Source organism: Polistes dominula, unplaced genomic scaffold (assembly GCF_049000335.1).
Source record: "Polistes dominula isolate Pdom_NZ unplaced genomic scaffold, Pdom_raw_medaka contig_20, whole genome shotgun sequence".
NCBI classification, from domain to species: domain Eukaryota; kingdom Metazoa; phylum Arthropoda; class Insecta; order Hymenoptera; family Vespidae; genus Polistes; species Polistes dominula.
Window position 1 is genome coordinate 4,398,429 of NW_028301147.1, and position 19,828 is coordinate 4,418,256.

Sequence of the window (19,828 nt, forward strand, 5' to 3'; positions counted from 1 at the left end):
CTTCCCAACCCTCGACCACCCATCAACCTCCCATCTCCCACCACCCATCTCTTTTACTCCATCTCTTCTGTTCTTCTTCAACAGCCCCTTCACCCCTCAGCCTACATACCCAACCTACCCCGTTCACCCCTACTTTACCTTTTCCATCCAGATCTCTCTCATCGACTCGCGCCCCACCTTCAATGTCTTGCGCGTGGAGCTCTTCCCGGTGCGCAAACGCCCCCGCAAGCGCTTTGGGATTAAATGCCGAGAAACGATCTTTAACGTGGGCGGTAAATTTTAACATATTTTTCCTTTAATTTCTTCACAAATCCAATATTATATCTGTTACTTTTTTCTCCATTTTTTCAAAGAATTTTTGAATAATAGGTCGAATAAATCGAAATTAGTTTCGAATAATTTAAAGAGATCTCATTTCAACCCTTGAAGAGGTATTTTTATTTTTGGCGGTATATGTTTGAAATGTTTATTCTCCAATATGGATGACCTATTAAATATGGAATTGTATACATATATTCGTTAATAGTTTGGTTATTAGGTCAATTAAAAAGCTAAGGTTTGTTGGTAGTAATTTGAAGACCCTTTTTTTATTCACATTGAAGATTAATTTGTTTCTTTTTTTTTTTTGGTTATTGTTCGTTCGAGATGAGAATGAAAAACGTTTATCGTTGGATTAAAATTTTCATGTTAAGAAAATATCTCCTTTAAGTCAACAGACAGTCGGGGTTTTTGAAAAGTACGAGCCAGCACTGAATGCACGTTCTAGTTCGAATCTACCCTCCCTTCGCCCCTGACGACCATCCACCCAGCGTACGTCGTCGCAATCAATGAAGCTACGATTCACCGAGCAGTGCCGTACGATCGTCGACCGTACTCTTTCTCGTTTATTTTTGCAGTCTCGCCCAAGAGAGAAAGAGAAAGAGAGAGAGAGAGAGAAGAGAAAAACAAAAAGAAAAAAAGAGCCCACGTATAGATGTAAAAAAAAATATTTCCTCTCCAATAAGCAAAATAAAAAAATTTATATTTACGTGACAATATATAAAAAGTAATAATCTCTTATTGTAACATTTAAGAACAGAATAAAATGAATAACCTAAAAAAAAAAAAATGAAAAAAAAAAAACAATTCCTTTATAATTATACTCAACACGATTCTTATCAATTATCATCCTCTCTAATTGTGAAATCTAAGAATGAACGTTACGTGAATCATGCAGTGTCCTAGACAATATATATCTACACTTATTATACAATTTCCGGCACGTGAACTAGTGTCGTAACACGCACGTGTTTGATTATACGACAAAAGGATGAATATTTCTCTTATCAACGGATTACGATTGTCGATCGAAAAACAATTTTGTAATCCTTAGAAAAAATTTTCATTTTTTTCATCTGAAAAAAAAATAAATCAATTAAAAATACAAACAAAACTTACCATGTGAAATTATTAATAACGAGATCGAAAAAAAAATTGTAACAACAAAATTTGTTTGTAATATTCATTTTTTTTTTCATTTAATAATATATAGGATCTTACTAAAAAAAAACTAAATCATTTTCAATAAAAATTTATAACATAGTCCAATCAACGTCCTCGGGGTCGTTCATCTTGCAACGATCCATTAACATAAATCTGGGTTCGTCTATCGTTATACCTCTTATCCTCTTTCTTTCTCTCTTTCACGTTCTTTCTCTTTCTCTACAATCAACCCATACTATTACACGACTCTACATGTACTCGTATACAGGTTAATACGATATTCAAGCGCGTCGCATTCGTTTCAGCACGTGTAATTCACCTCGCGGTGCTCTTATAAGAGGAGGCAAACGCGCAAACTCGTATTTTACGATCGGAGGCGTCTCCTTTGGATAACACGCCGTCTCGACCACGTAGCTTGTTGTATTCTCTATTCACCGATCTCATTTAATTGTCAACTGAGTTTGTTCGCTCTGTAATTTTCTACCTTCCCCTCATTTTTTATCTTTTTTCTAGTAACTTTTTTTCTCTACTGATATTTTTCATTGAGTTACATCCAGATTGTTAGTTTCATATATCACAACATTTCATTTAACCATCTTTACGATGATACTTGTTATACTTTTTTTTCTGGTTTTTTTTTTCTAGACACGTCCCTGATATTATATTTCTTATGAATATAACATAAGATTTTTTTTTATAATTTAGAGCCCTTCTAATTTTTTAACAAGAAATTATTCAGTTTGATAATCTGTAGCTAAAAAATTATGATTACTATCCACAAGATTTCTTTGAATTTTTGTTATACCCGTTTTACACACCTAAAGAGGGTTTATCCTCGTTAGTGGTTTCCCTTTTAGTTGCCTCTTATGACAAGCAGGGATTACTGAGGGGGTATTCTTACCCGCCCCCTTATGGGTACATTATTATAATTATTATTATTGCTAGTAGTTAGTATGCACTTTAACAGAAATAAAATTTTCTATTCAGCAAATATTTTTTTTTATTCATATATTTTAATAAGTAGCATTTTGATATTAGTTAATTATCATATCAATAATTTAATCTAATTATCTTTATATCTTATATTATTATTTTTCATTTTTTTCAGAATTTTATTCAACCATTTTAATTGCATTTTTTATAATATATTGACTGTACGATATTTTAACATCAAATTTGATAACCTTTTGATCACCTTTTGATCATCTCATCATTTTGATAACCTTTTTCTCTCATTGAAATATTATGATTGTTTTTGTTATTAATGTTATCAGTATGCACTATAAGAAAAATAGGATTTTATTATCAGCAAATGAAAAATCGATAGATGTATATAGATTTTTTTTTGTAAATCCATTAAAATCACTCTTCGAGTGGACTGATAACGTTTTAAAAACAGTGCGTTATCTTTCATTTAAACATGTAAACACAAATATTATCCGAGAATTGATGAAGATGACCCCATTATCTCGAGGGCCCATTGAACTTCGCAATTAATCGTTTTACCATCGATTTCGAATTATTTACTCTCGTTAAAAAATGCGAAAAGATAACAATAGAAAATCGATTTTTTTTTATTATTATTTCAAATTATGTTTAAAGTATATACCGTCAGTCTTGCATTGACAATATGAACCGTTTTTATAGGTTACAATTAATTAATTTAAAAAATAGAAATAAAGTACGTATTTATCAGATCCCACTATCAAACACCTTGTAAACTTTTTTTTATTTTGGAGTGAGGGAATTTTTCTTTTTCTTGATCAAGAAAACATTCATTAAAATACAAAAATAAAGAAAGAGGAAAGAAAAAATTTTAAAAAATGTTTCGGAATTATTAGGCTTCAAAATAGGTACTAAATAAAAGTAAATTTTGAAATTTTTAATAATATGAATTTGACAAGTATAATTTAAAAAAAATCACACACACAAACAAAAATATTATATATATAGATATCAAATATATATTAAAAATATATATGTTAAAATACATTTAGAATGTTTCATAACGCGAAATTTAAGATTACAATTTTCTTTCTATTATTATTATTATTATTATTATTATTATTATTATTATTATTATTATTATTATTATTATTATTATTATTACATGTAATCTAGTAGATATTAAAATATAATGACACAACGAGATTATTCTGATGTTACATAAGATTTGGTACAATATACAAGACCCATTATACTCATTAATACATTATGGTGTTATTTTCACAAACGATTATTTTGAAGGTACATTGAAGATAAAGTATGACTTGCAAAAGAAAGAATGAAAGAAAGAAAAAAAAAAATCGAAGCAAGCGTATTATCTCAAGATCCATCGACTTACTTTATGCTCTACCTGCACGATTCTCAACGTTATGAAGAAAAAGAAAAAAAAATTAGCATATAATTAAATAGAATTAATTAAATTAGGTCAAGCTTCAACATTAGAACGGTATCTACGATGAATAACTCGAGTAGCAGCAGTTAATTAATTTTTTTTTCCAAAAATAACTATTCAAATTTTTTAAAACTCGATGAGAAAAAATTCGATATATAAAAAAATAAGGAAATTCTTTATTAACGAAATGATACAAAATACGAAATTCTTATTCACTTTTTCTTCGTCTTATGGTAAATCGTTTTATCATGTATTTTTCTTAAAAGACAAATCAATATAAAACTTTAATGAGTAAAATCATCCCAAAATTAGTTCCCACAAACTCAAAGATCGATATAAAAAATTCAATAGAAAAAAAATTATTTTAAGAAATTTCTTATCACTCATTATCTCTTAATGAAACTTCTTTCTTCCCCTATTTCTCTTTCTAACATAAATTCTTCACACGAATTTATTCTTATCCTTCTTATTACAGGTCGTCGTCCGCGAACACGATCAACGAACACATTTTCACAAAGGGGAACATTAAGGATCACGACTTTGCGTCTGTAGAAGGAAAAGAAATAAATAAAAATAGAAAGAAAGAGAAAAAGAGAGAAAGAGAGAAAAAGAGAAAGGACTGGTTTAGTCTCACTTGACCGTGAGCACTCGTGGGGCCAAAGTGATAAAAGTTAAGTGCCGGGCTAAGGTCGTTAGCACTCTGCTCACCGTTCTTCTCTTTGCTCAGGTTCCTGCACACGCGACCACCGAACAAATTCACTCTCTTCTTCTATCTTTTTCTTTCAGTGTATCTGTATCTGTATTTCTTTCTCTCTCTCTCTCTCTCTCTCTCTCTCTCTCCTTCCCTTTCTTTCTATGTATCTCTTCGTTTATATCTACTCGGGCTTCGGTTGGCATAGCACGGTAGCATCATCGTCAGTAGACGATGATCGCTCGTTGCCAACGGATCGTTTTTATCCGATAAAGTGTTTTACTTGAAGTCCACTACTCCTTGATCATCACCCATCAAAGAAACATGTGGTTCTCATCTATGATAAATACATTATTATTTATAAAACTCTTAGCTAACTTACCAACACCATCCATACAATTGCATTCATTTGCTGGATCATGGGTATTACCAACGAAAGGTGAAATTTGGCCAAAACCCAATCAGAGAGTCCTTCAAGATGAATATTTTCTTTTACGACCATCCGCCTTCGAATTTAGAGTAAGTCTTATATTTATGTATTATTTATTATTTATACATTATATTTAGATCTATCGTTTATCATATCATTTAAATACTGGTTTCTTGTCTTTTTTTATAATTATATTTTTCATTGTATTTTTTTTACATATTTGTAAAATTTATTTTCTATTCACGTTTATAATCTTTTAGCCGAACAGACATAATTGCGATATTATTAACAAAACTATCGATAGATACATGGCTATTATTATAACTGAAGCACGAATAGCAAGAACAAGTGTGACTAAACAATCCACGGCAAGAGACCATGAATTCTACAAAGGAGAACTAAATAACTTGGACATTGAATTAAAGAACCCTTGCGAACACAACGGAGAACATTGGCCTCATTTATTCATGAACGAGAGTTGTGAGTTAAATTCACATATCTAAAAACATAAACGAATTAACTTTCTTTGTATTCAATGTGCATAGGAATGATTATTATGACAGATACATTTTTATCGTGCCGACTTTAAATAGAAAGTATTTCTTGCAAGTTCTAATCTCTTTAAACGCGATTAGAATGTACTAATTTAAATGTATTATTAAAATATCGTGTGTCAAGATTCTACGAAGCACGAATAGTATCTGCTTTGACGTTATGAATGACAAATAATCGATGCGCAAAATATACTTATTGCAATATTTATTTAATGATAATTTATTACTTTTTTTTTCTTTTACAAGTATATTCTACGAACTCGGGGATTCCAAATGTTCGAACATATCAATTATGAAAATCAAATAAGAGAAAAACATTGTAATGATAAAGATGCTAATATTTATTTATTTCAAATGAAAGAACTTATAGTATTGAATGAGTGATATAAGAGACTAATCATTTTTATAATAATTATTGAAAATCAACAAAACATAAAATATGTGGCAAGAGATTAATTCTTTCCTAATTATTGCTAATGATTAAATATTTGTTCGAATAAATCCTTAAAATTATTTTTAATCCTTAACGATTTAATATTTTCTATGAGTTCGATATAAACAAATTATTTCATTCAAATTTATTCATTCTTTTTTTATATAAAATATTTTAACATTGTAAAATTTGTTAGGTACCTATTTAAAAAAAGAAGAAGTTTCTTTTGAAATTAAATAAAAACTACTAAATTTTTCACATTTAAAATCACGTAACTTCTATTAGAAGAATTTAAAATAAAAATTGATATAACTTGCTATACCAAAAAGAAAAATTATTACATTTTTATAAATTAACAAATAATTTTTAGAGTGAAATAAAATAAATAAAATTATAAAAAAAATACTGGAAAATATTTGAATGTGTGACTTTAAAGTTACATAATTAATTACAAAAGATTAATTCATTCTCGCAATGTTTATTTTCTACTGTATTAAGTATTGAATAAGAAAGAAGTATAATGTTTAGTTTTATTCCTATATAATCAACGTTTGTAAGCACGTCACAACTTTTCTAATTCGCGATAATGAACGAGTTGGTAATCGAGCGAATGAAACAGATAAATAGATTGAAACGGGGACGAGCAATAAGATGAAATTGATCAGTCTTATTACGTTTCTTATCTCTTATTCTTAGTCTTCTTCTTCTTCTTCCTCGTGAAATTTTCCGAGGTCATTGCGATTAGAAACGAGAGATAAAAAGATTACACACGTATCCTTTATCTTCTTTTTTTTCATCTTGTCTTTTCTTTCTTTTCCAATCAATCGTCAATAAGAGGAACCAACTTTGACTTTTACAGACACTCTCGAAATAAATACAAGACCACAAAGAGCCATTTTATCAGCTGATTCCGTTTGGGGAATAATTAGAGGCCTAGAAACTTTCTCACAAATAGTCGTTCCATCTGGAGATGGTCCTGTCGTAAGTTCATTTTTTTTTTGACTTAACATATCGGGTTATTTTTGAATGGATCAATATTTCAACAAAAAATCTTATATTAGTATGGTATTATTGATTAATGAACTGCTATTTATTGAGTCAATATTTCAAATAAAATATTAGTATGAAATATACTGACCATAAAAAGGTTTAAAAAATACTAAAACAATAAATAAAAACATTATTAATGATTTAGAATGAAATATTCAAATCGTCTATCAATTTATTTCAAATTCTATCTATCCAACTATAAAAAAAGAAACTGTGTATTACGTATAACATTAAAAAAATGATAAAATTAAATTAATGGAATAAAATAATTTGACACATGTTTTAGTTAAAAGTAAATTGTCAGACAATCGTGGATAGTCCAAAATTACGACACCGAGGTCTACTATTGGATACTTCTCGTCATTTTCTACCAGTAGACGACATCTGTACAACCCTAGATGCCATGTCTTACAATAAACTAAACGTTCTTCACTGGCACATAGTAGACGACAATAGTTTCCCTTATCTAAGCTCTATGTACCCAGATTTAGCAGCAAAGGGTGCCTATCACTTTTCCATGATTTATACACCCAATGATATTCAATATATCGTTGAATATGCGAGATTACGTGGTATTCGTGTTATACCAGAATTTGATACACCTGGACACGTAGCATCTTGGGGTTTAGCTTATCCCGAATTTCTCACCCAATGTTATGGTTAGTTAAAATAATATTAGTGTTTACGAACAAATCTTTGAATATATAATAATTTTATTTTAGGTTCTGATGGTAATCCAAATGGTAAACTTGGTCCGATAAATCCAATAAAATTAGAGGTTTATGAGTTCATGAGAAAACTTTTTTCCGAGATCGTTCGAGTCTTTCCAGATCAGTACGTTCATCTCGGAGGTGACGAAGTACCGTTTGATTGTTGGGCTAGCAATCCCGAAATCAAAACATACATGCAAGCAAACAATATGTCAAAAAATTTCGCATTACTCGAAGGGGACTACATTTCCAGAATTTTGGAAATCACCAAAAGGTTGGAAGCCAAATCTATCGTATGGCAAGAGGTTAGTTTATTTTTTTTATATTTAATCTATTCCTATGAAAACTTTCCTTTTTCGGAATACATCTGAGAAGATGTTTGTTATTACAGGTTTTCGACAATGGCGTAAATCTGCCTAATAGCACTGTAGTACACGTGTGGACCGGACGTTGGCAAAACGAACTAGAAAGAGCAGTAAAAGCCGGACATCCGGTTTTGTTATCCGCTTGTTGGTACCTCGATCACTTAAGCAATGGTGGCGATTGGAAAAAGTATTACGCGTGCGATCCCCTCGGATTTCCGGCACCGCCCGAAGTTAACGTGAGAGATTTCATGTTGGGAGGAGAAGCTTGCATGTGGGGCGAATTTGTTGATAGGTAATTATAATATTTTTTTATTCCTTTTTTTATTTGTAAAGAGTGTTCCCCTAAAGACAAGAAAAAAAAATAAAACAGAAAACTGCTTTATCAACTAGGATATATTTTATATTTTTATTTAAAAGAAATATAAAGAAAATTTCGGGACGATTTAATGCTAATCTCCAGTAACAGAGTTGCTAAAAAAAAAATATATGAGTTCATAATACCACCACGCGGTAAATCAGCTAACAAATATTTCTATAATTATTCGATTCCTATGTATAAAAAAAATATGTTATAAATATTTCTGTGCGAATATTTTTAGTCGAAAATATGTAATTGATTTTTCATGTAATCCAATGTTCAGATATTTTTATTAATTTCAGCTAATTACGAATTTATACGTTATTGTGTTTTTCTTTTCTTTTTTCTCCAGGACCAACATTCATACAAGAATTTGGCCACGTGCATGTGCCGCAGCTGAACGTTTATGGACCGAGCAAGCGGATAGTGTAAATGATGCTGCGAGACGCCTAGAAGAACACGCTTGTCGTATGAACGTCCGAGGTGTACCAACTCAACCACCTAACGGACCAGGATATTGCATCTTTGATAATTAGTCTAAGTTTATAAATGAAATTTCCATCGATAAATTTTCTTACTCATTGATAATATAACATCACGCGAAATGCATACATTTTCTATCTATTTTTTCATCTATTCGTATATTTAAATAAAGTTAACAATTTCAATAACATTCATATATATTTAGATTACTTCCATTTACATTTCCCTTCGAACATGAAACGATATCGAGTTATCGATATCGTCATTGTTCTTAAGCAAATAACAAGTGACTTATCGTAGTCATGGAAACAGCAAAATAAACAAATCTCAAAGTTTTCCTATTTCCCAACTCACCTACTACAAAATTTCAAGTAATCTTCGATTTTCTCGAATAACGTATACTGTCGTCTGCATCAGATGAACGGACCTGTGAAATTGATGACTTAATTATAATTTATACCAAAAATAAAATTAACAGGTAAGAAGAAATATACAAATACTAGATTTCAATCATTTCAAATTCACATTTATCAAAAAATTCATGAGACCACGATCAATAAAACGTAATAGTACTATCTGTGAGATAAAATTCTTATCAATTTGATCCGATAACATTTTACATAAAAAAAATATATAATTTCATTTGATTTTATCATAGTTTAAGAAGATTTCAATTCGTCCGATGAAACTACCAAAAGGTTGATTAGGATTCGATAGAAATGAAAGAAATTTAAATATGTGTTCTCCTAGTCCATGCAGCCCTGCAATTTGTAGCCCACCAAGATGCTGTCCAATACCTTGCTCAGTACCTTCTTGCATACCATCTTGTCCACCAGCTTGTTATCCTTGCCTACCTTGCGTACCTTGTACGCCTATAATACAATGTAGGCCACCTTGTCCGCCTCGTTGCCCACCGAGACCAACCAAGACAGTAGTTCGTATCACGATTCGATGCTCTTAATTAAAATCCATCTGAACTGAACTAGATGAGGAAATAAAGTTTCATATCTTAACAATAAGAAATTCATTAATCGTAAAATATTTAAAATTATTCCTAATACAAATGGAAACATAAAATCAAATAATAGAATTTGTTGAACAAAATTTAGCTTAACGATGTCATGGTAATTTAATGTGGTTTATAAAAACGTACTAAAAATTTGATAAATCAAATAGAAGTTTAATAAAATATAGACTAGCTGTATTGGTAATTTGTTAAACAAAATTTAGATCAAGAATATACTTATAATTTACATACAACAAGTAATAAATCAAGTATATCTTGTTGACAAAAATTTAGTTCAACAATCTATTGGTTGTACAAATTAGATATTGAATTAATCGAATAAAATTATGAAATATCAGGTGTATTTACGACCTTGTCCACCCTGTCCACCTTGTTGTCCAATGCCTTGTCCTCCAAAAGTGGTGATAACATGTCCTCCCCTTGCTCGCCATGCCCTACCCCTTGCTCACCATGTCCTCTTCCTTGCTTACCATGTCCTCCCCCTTGCTCACCATGTCCTCCATCACCTCCAACTTGCGCTTATGTTTGCACACCAAAATACGTACCTTGTATGCCTTGTCCACCTCCTACACCCCCAGTTTGTTCACCTTGTAGACCGCTTATTTGTTAGTATCACGTTTTAAATTTAAATATTATAGATCAATGCTCTAATATTATGAAATTATAATTTAATATTATTTTTTGCAGTTCCTTGTCCACCTTAATAAGAATTTGAACCGATTTAGGGCAAACAATTTTGTCATTTTAATTGAACGAACGAAGTTGAAAAATTGATTGCAATTATATTAATTATTTTATATGACCTAAAAGATTTATCAAAGTTTGACAACCACAAGTACTTATCGATCACAATAAAGAACGAATAATAATAATGATAATGACAAATTTATTAAAAATGACGGAATAATATTCTTGAATTACATCTTCCAATATGTGTGAATTAATATCCTAATTATACGTCTAGAAGATGAGTAACATTAATTAATGACAAATAAATTGGAGATGCAAGATTCAAGAACAAATTACGAAGTACTGTAAAAAATAGTTCCTAATTATTTTACAAAATAATTCATTTGAAATATTGTTATTATTATTACGTTTGTGCATTGAAATTAAAAATATTCCATAAGTGTAACATTTCTCGAATAATTATCATCTAAAAAAAACGAAAATTATATATATACATATATGGAACGTGTAGAAAAAATAAAAATTTATCTTTTATTCCGACATAATATTAATAAGTTATTGTAATATTTAGAATAACAAAAAATAAAAACGCGTGGAATCTATAAGCGACTGAAATGAAACTTCTTAAATACTTGATATCAGTCACTTTATTGTATTATTAGATTATTGATTATTATTTTTTGAACATTTACTTGTACTTGAAAACTAAAATTATTCATAATATCTGTACATACATAGCACACACTTTAAATATACTCATTATATATATACAGAGGAGACATTTTTAACAAACTATTTGATGAATCTAAATATTTCGTCTGATTATTTAAAAAGAAAAACAATGTTTTAAAGGACCAAGAGAAAGTGAATAATACTTGAACATGTAAATAAATTTAGATTAAATTTAGCAAAACCATTAACTCAAAAGTACTTTACTTAATTTGCATTGATTTTAAACTTACGAGGTTCCTATTCGACGAATCACCGTGACCAAAATCCGCAATTTTGTTTATCACTTATTTTTTTAAGCAATCTATGCGATTGTTCTAAAACAGGTGTCCATGACAACCTAATTCATGCTGTCTGTCATCTTGTAGCTTAACTTCATTTGTTACAATGCCTTTCGCGGTATTAATACTAAATCTATACTGACTTAAATATTCAAACTAATTTCTATTTAAATACTATGATTTAACGAGAATTATTAATAATACCAAATTTACAAGGTAGGAAAAGAAAAAAAATTTATATCATGAGCAAAAGGTAAGAAATATTTTCTCTTTATTCATTTCTCTCAAGAAAATCTTTTGGCTTCAACAATTTTTCTTTGGAAGCATTACATAAACGTCTTTACATAACCCCTATTTTATGATTAATTTCTAGGAAAGTTTCCGTGGAAAGGAATACTGCTGCCAAAGACGCTACTCGACGACCGAGCATACCCAGTATTCAAACACGAGTCACTGCCATTTCTCAAAGGAGACGTTCTCGATCAGGAAAATCACCTTTGCCCGAGGCAAATTTAAATCAAGGCACAATGGTACACATTTATAACTCAAGAAGAAATCTATCAATTGCAAAGATCTGTATTTAGATTTATATTTTTCTTTATTGTAGACAAAATTATCGAAAACAGTATTAGCAACTGGTGACAATGTTACGGCACCCCCAAAAACGGCATTCAATTCTCAGGACAAATCGAAAGAATTACGTTCGAGTTCGTCACCGCGATTAAAAAGTTTTCCAGCTGAAAGAATTCGAAAATTTGACAATACAACGTTGTTTGATAATAAACCGATTAGGGTTATGGCTAATCAAAATTCTGAACATTCGAATGCATTATTCGTTCCAACTTCTTCGATTCCTAATCACGAGCATGGTGATCACGTTCATGGGATGCATAATGGGCATCAACCTCAGTCACAGGTGAGCACAAAATATATATTTTTTGTTTTGTTAAATATGATTAAACAAGGCAATAAACGAATTCGTTTTGATTAATCCTTTAGACCGCGGAAAATACGTGCCAACAACAAATTTGCACGATGCATCAATCAATTCCACAATCAGACGGTGCGGTGACTTATCGAGTACACGGTCCAGATAGACATCGACCAAATGTACCACATGGACATCAATCGTACGTAAATCCTATGACTGCATCTACCACATTGGCTTATGTTCACAATGGTCAAACACCTGTAGCTCAATCGTCTACACCAATTACGCTAATAAATCCACAGCAATCTCTTAGAAATTCTAACGAAATGACAAATGTGCAAAAAGAAAATAATTGGGTGAAAGATGAACTACCTAGAGTTGTCGATTTAGAAAAACAACCTGTTGGTGGACGAAACTTAATGTTGCATAGGCAAGCCGTGATGCAAGAGAGACAACAACAACAACAACAACAACAACAACAACAACAACAACAACAACAACAACACTTACAAACACGATCTCATCCAGCAATGTATTCAAACGATCATTCGGTATCTGTACCACCTTCGCATAATTTTAATTCATCTCAAACTAATTCCAATCCAATCGTAACGCGTGAAAATCCTCAGCAAATTTATCAACAATTTCAAAACAATTTAACAAATCAACAACAAATGCAGCAACGTGCAATGAATCAACAATTTCAAATGATGTCTGGACAACAGCAAGGACAATATCAGCCTAATGTTAATCAAGGTGCTTATTACAATTATTTTACTCAACCTATACCTGCAAAAATGACAAGTTCTTATGGAATGACTTCGCCTCAAGATGCAAATATTAATCAAACAAGAAATACTCAGAACGCTATAGTATCGATGCAACAAAAACAACAATTAATTAATCAACAGAATAAAATAACACCGAGCAGTCAAATATCAATCGATAATCCAAATATAAGTTCTCAAATCAGACCATATACGATTAACCTAGTTGATAATAATAAATCACAAAACGTTACTTACAATCATCATCATGGTCAAGTATCTCAATTATATCGACCACCAATTCCAGGACAACAACTTGTAAATTATTATCAACAAAATATGATACCTCAAAATGATGTTCCTCAACAAATAATCACAACTGAAGTGCCTACAAATCTTGAGAAAAGAAATTTGAAATTTACACCAAAAATGATTCGTGATCAAGAACTTTTAGTTGCAACTATGAAACAACAAGGAATATCCGATGAATTAATGCGAAGACAATTTGATCATTTGTTAAAAGAACAACGAAGACAACTCGAATATCTTGAACAATTTCATCAAGAAGGTGAATCTCCTGATACGAGAAAGCAGGAAACACGAAAGAAGATACAAATGGATGAGAAACCTGAATGGATGGCTCACATAACTCCACCACATATTCCTTACAGTGATTTAGAAAAATTAAACACCAAAATTCAAGAAGAAAATGTAATTTCACAGCAACATCAAGTTAAGGAGAATTATCCAGATGATTACATTAAAATACAACAAAATGGAAATAATCAAGAAATGATACAATCGATCCATGATCAATCTCAACAAAAGGTACATCAATTATGGCAACAACAAAATGTTAATTGGCAACAACGAATGGGATTTCCAACAACAGGAACAGGAATACCACCACAGTACGCGTATGGTTCATCCCAAACTCATCCATTAAAATCAATGTCTGTTCCACCTCAACAATATCAACAACATTTTGTTAACAATCCTATGCATCAATCGCAATATTCTTATTGGCAGTATCCTCAACAAATGCAACAACCATATCAACAACAATATTATCAATCACCACAACAAGTTGCGTGGCAACATGATCAGTCTCAAAACGAAAAGAATTCTCGTCTTTCTAAGAAAGCTATTAGTCTGAACGATTTGAACATAAGGAATGTGGAACCATCGAGTTTATTGAAACTAAGATTATATAAGGAAGTAATCCGTCCTCAAAAACGTAACAACGGTTTGCAAGATCCAGAAACAATTCAAAAAGCTTTGGAAATCTTAAATAATCCAGAAAGTCATGCGGGTCTTGAATATCTCGCGAATCTAAATCGAAAGAAACCAAAAATTAAATTAAACGGTATACAAGATCCGAACGATATTACACCAGATTTAATAACAAAACCAACAGGCTTCGATAATTCTAATTCAATATTACGAAAAGGTGTCTCAGCCAATGGTCTAGAAAATAGTAGGAATCCTAATAATCCACTTCCACAACCTCTAACGCATTTAAAGAGATCTGAAATAAGAACGATTGGTAATGAATATCCAAAACAGAAACAGAACAATCCACGAAATCGTTACAGTTTGATGGCTGAAAGAGAAGATGGAACTGTAGCACCAACTCAACAATATCAAATGTTTAGCCCAGATCAACAGTTTAATAATAATCACCAACAACAACAACAAAATTATCAAAAATTAATTCCGTACAATGATAAAAATGCATTATCGGCATTGAATAAACCAATGTCCTCCCATCAGTTTGACGGTTCACTACATCCGGATTATTATCAACAGATGCAACAATTCAATCAGAATAAACAAAATCTTATTAGAAACAACGGACAAGGCGATGTACCTTCGTTACATAAATCAAATACTACAAATATCGCGTATCTAGATAGTCCTGGAGGCGACACTGCAGATTTATCGTATTCCAAGGAAAACAGACAGATCCAGAACAAAATGGCACCACCTTATACACCATTTGGCCTTACTCAAAGATTGAATGGAAGCTATAATTCGATGGATATACGGGAAGCCAAAACTATTGGGGGTGTAACGTACCTTGCCAGGAAATCGGAATATATACCAAATCAACCAATGATACCTGGGAATCTTTCGACTACTAATAAATATATACAACCAAACATGATATATCACTGAATAAAAATAATGATTTTTTTTATTTTCTATTTCAGATTTATGTTTTTATATACACATATTTATATTTATATAAAATATTTGTTTATATTCATTTTATACTTTTTGATCGATGTTATAAATATACACGATTCTTAAAAATTGATCTCTATAAACTTAATTATTTTGTTACAACATGCTTTGAGTATAATTTCAATAAATTTGCTCGTACGTAAGTATCGTCACATAATACAATTACTATATGGCTAACTAAAGGATTAATTGAGTAATAAATTTGAAAAAAATACAATAGTACTGTAGATAGCTTAATACAAATCATTGCAAATATGGATTGATAAGAATGTAATATTATTTAAATATAAGTTAATTATACTTCATACAAATCGTAGATTGTTTAAATAAATTTAAAATACAAGCTATTTAAACTTACCTATACGGAGGAAAAATTTTCAATACACTCTCGTCTGAATTCAAAAGAACATTGTCTCAATACTACCAAAGTCAATTGAATGTTTAATATAAATAACATCACGTAGTAATTTCAAATTTAAGATTAACCTTCATTCATAACATCGCTCGACAATGTTTCCAATTTTCGATATTATATATCGAAATAAAATGATTTTTTAATTGAAATTTATTACGAGTTATTTAATTTTTCAACAAATGTTTATATAATTAAATAATCATAAATATTAGTAACAAAACCACAAACAACAATATTACTTTTAATAAATCAAGGTAAACTTTTCCTAATAATTAAAGTAATTAAGCAAATAACTAATGATTGTAATTTGGAAAGATGTCTTTTTATTCTTTTCGGCTACTTGCACACTCGTAAAGCTGCTAGCTCATCAGAGTTGCAACGACTGTTCCTATTGTATCTCACCGAGTTGTCCATTCTCCTGCAATATTTCGTGCTCATCAGCAAATAGCTGCTTCCCGATGAAATACTCATCTTGTGTGAATCATTGTTGGTATCCTCTAAAAAAATGTAGCTTGTATTTACGAACCCTTAAAATGTGTTAGTCAATAGGGGTTGATTTTTCAACAAGCATTCATCTTTTCATACATTTCACACAATCTTTAAACGTGTCTTCTTATTTTTATGTAAATATAAAAGATATCTAGGAAACGCAATCTGAAAAGAATAAAAAGAAATCTTGCCGCTAACATCAACGAATAATAAATTCATTATGGTTATGATAAATCTGTGTAACATTTATATATAAGTATATAAAAAAAAAATAACATCGATACAAAATCATGTGTGCAGATCACACGTGTTAGAACTGAAACCTTCAAAAAACTAATATTCCAGAGAATGAGACGAATGCAGAATACTAGGTGTAGGATAATTGTAGGGTTTATTTGTTATAATATTATTATTATTATTATATTGTTACCACATTCAAAAATTATTTTACGTTTTATTGACATATAATACATAACATATTACAAAGTAAGCAAGCTCTCAATTTGAAGAAATGAGACGAGTTGCTTATGGTAACTAAAATATGTATGGTAACTAAGCACCTGTCTGCGTTCACGAAATGCACGAACACGTTCCGTTGAACTCTGGAATCTTCCATATCGTGTTTTTCTAATTAATTTCACACTTTTTTCTCTAGTTTGCGAATTTTTCATATTATAAAACAGATAAATAAAAAATAATTTTCGCAAATTATGCGTGCACTTAATCATGACTCGTTATAACGGACCTACGAACTTGCACGCGTACTTTGCAAAAATTCAAAGTCGATTTTCTCGAAAACAAAGCCTCAAACGAAAAATATTTATTCTATATTTTCAATTTATTTTTTCATGTAGAATCACTTTCTTTCGCTTGTACCATCAATTACAAATCACCCTGTATAAACTATGGTTTCTTAGGAAGGGAAGCTTTTCTTTAACGAATAAATAAGGTTTTATTATACCATCTATTTGTTACGATCACATGTTTTATTTCTCATTTTAAATTCTCTCATTTTCCCCTTATCATAGCTTGTTGCTTAGGCCAGAAGACTTTATTTTTTATTTATCTGTTTTACAATATGAAAAATTCGCAAACTAGAGGAAAAAGTGTAAAATTAATTAGAAAAACACGATATGGAAGATTCCAGAGTTCAACGGAACGTGTTCGTGCATTTCGTGCACGACAGAAGGCTTTATTAAATGTGCAGAATAATCTCTCTAATGCAGGTAATAATGCGTTCACTGTTAGAAATAGTGATAACGATCATCGTAAATCATTAAATAGCTTTCAATCAATACATTTCTTTCTTAATCCTTTCTACTCATACTAGACAAGCATAATATCAATAGATCACTTTTGTAACATTATTTTTTATTTTCTATTCAGATGATTCGCAATTGGATATTATGAATTGTGATTTAAGTGTCTCTCGACCGAAAAGTAACGCCGAACAGTGTCTTGAAAATCTGCAGAAAGAAAATATTAGGTAAGCTTCAAAAAGTTTGACGAAACGCGTTCGTGCATTTCGTGCACGCAGAGAGGTGTTTAGTTACCATACATATTTTAGTTACCATAAGCAACTCGTTTCATTTCTTCAAATTGAGAACTTGCTTGCTGTGTAATATGTTATCTATTTATATATGTTTTCAATAAAACGTATAATAATTTTTGAATGTGATAACAATAATATAATAATAATATTATAACAAATAAACCCAACAATTATCCTACTCCTAATATTCTGCAGTCGTCTCTTTCTCTCGAAACTTAGTTTTTCGAAGGTTTCACTTTTAACACGTGTGATCTGCCCACATGATATTTTTTTTATTTCGACCGTCGGTTCGTTTTTACCCTATTCTTTTGTCAAATACCTACGTGCTTATCTCTGTTTATTCTTCTACCCTTCTATCGCTCCTACCTACAAACAGGTATAGTATCGAAATTATTGTATATGTGTCTACACTTCGTAGTATGCAGTCGCACACAAACACACACATATACAACCAGTAGCGATAACTACGAAACAGAGCATAAAGAGGAGACCGAGAATAGGAAAAACTATATAGCTATATTCTGTCTCATTCTCTCACAGGCTCAATCCTATATGTTTGTCTCTTTTTCTCTTCTTACTAAATATTGTGACGCCCGCCGCTCGGTTGCCTAACCGCCCACCGCTCCGTTGCATCGCCGCTTGCCGCCGCGTTTCACTTTTTTCAAATCACTCCCTATTCTAAAGAAGTTTTCACTTAAAAAAAAACAAATGCAATTTGATTAAGAAATACGTCAAATCCAAATGGGTAAACAATACAAAAAAATATACATCAATTAATCAATTAATAATCTAAATTCCTGTTAATAATTCGACATCAATATAACTTAAAATGGCTTGCGGGAAAACTCGTAATTACATGGACGAAATGCTGTCTATCATAAATGAAATAGATTGTCTGTAAGTGACACAAGATACCTAAAATAGAATACTCGAAATCATCAATAAAATCGTTTCTAATAAAATGCAATGAACAGAAAGCCTGAACCAGAAATATGCAACGTTTCGTGTCCACCATTGGGTTGTCCAAGAGGACCATGTCCAGGAATGTGTTGCACTGGGGTTAGCTGTGATCCTTGTTGTATATCTCAAATGCCATGTTGTCCACCAACTCCATGTTTACCTGATTGTGTTCCTGTATGTTCAATGGAACCTCCTCGTGCCGAGATCAAACTTAAGCCAGATCCAAAAAAAATTTGTTTTTTCCCACCAATCCCTAATTGTCCACCAATCTCGTCACTTCCATTTTGTCCATCACCGTGTAGTCCACCAGCATTTTGTACAAGTCCACCTGATTGTCTAACATCTTCTTGTCCTGGAATCCCATCCCCTCCAATGTGCCAGTTAGTTACAAATTGAATTACAAACTGGATACACATGATAAATACAATTATAATCGTTCATCGAATTTTTTCAGACCTTCTGGTTCTTTAAGAAATTGTACAATTCCATGTAAACCTACAGCATGTTTTCCTACAAATTGTTGTCCTACACCAACGTGTAATCCAGTACCACCATGTTTTAGAACTTCAAAATCTCCCTGTGGTCCATTTTATGTTTGCATACCATCTCAATGTAATAAATAAAAATCTTTTGAACATAATCTTTTTGTAATCGATTTCTATATTTCTTTTATCAATACATGCATACACGTATTAATACAAAACAAAAGAAGTATGTTGGAGTTATCAGTCATATTGACAATCAATATCTCAAAATAATATTACCAATACAATCGTTATCCTAATT

The 19,828-nt window shown here is 31.0% G+C and overlaps 3 protein-coding genes across 3 annotated transcripts; all 3 read left to right on the top strand.

Annotated features, from left to right (window-relative positions):
* The first annotated feature begins 126 nt into the window (after positions 1-126).
* LOC107074108 (beta-hexosaminidase subunit beta) lies at positions 127-9,144 on the top strand. The gene is made up of 8 exons (XM_015335190.2): positions 127-272; positions 4,356-5,090; positions 5,262-5,481; positions 6,848-6,969; positions 7,325-7,697; positions 7,761-8,053; positions 8,140-8,405; positions 8,824-9,144. Exons 2-8 carry the CDS (start codon positions 4,896-4,898, stop codon positions 9,005-9,007), a joined length of 1,653 nt encoding a protein of 550 aa, XP_015190676.2. The 5' UTR covers positions 127-272; positions 4,356-4,895; the 3' UTR covers positions 9,008-9,144.
* Positions 9,145-12,049: 2,905 nt separating this feature from the next.
* LOC107074045 (uncharacterized) lies at positions 12,050-15,818 on the top strand (the record flags this gene model as incomplete). The annotated part of the gene is made up of 3 exons (XM_015335063.2): positions 12,050-12,211; positions 12,289-12,597; positions 12,681-15,818. Coding segments are annotated over 3 exons (3,348 nt in total), but the record flags the coding sequence as incomplete, so codon positions are not given.
* Positions 15,819-18,682: 2,864 nt separating this feature from the next.
* Positions 18,683-19,665, top strand: LOC107074044 (uncharacterized). The gene is made up of 3 exons (XM_089177413.1): positions 18,683-18,979; positions 19,057-19,422; positions 19,497-19,665. Exons 1-3 carry the CDS (start codon positions 18,912-18,914, stop codon positions 19,663-19,665), a joined length of 603 nt encoding a protein of 200 aa, XP_089033539.1. The 5' UTR covers positions 18,683-18,911.
* The last annotated feature ends 163 nt before the right edge of the window (positions 19,666-19,828 follow it).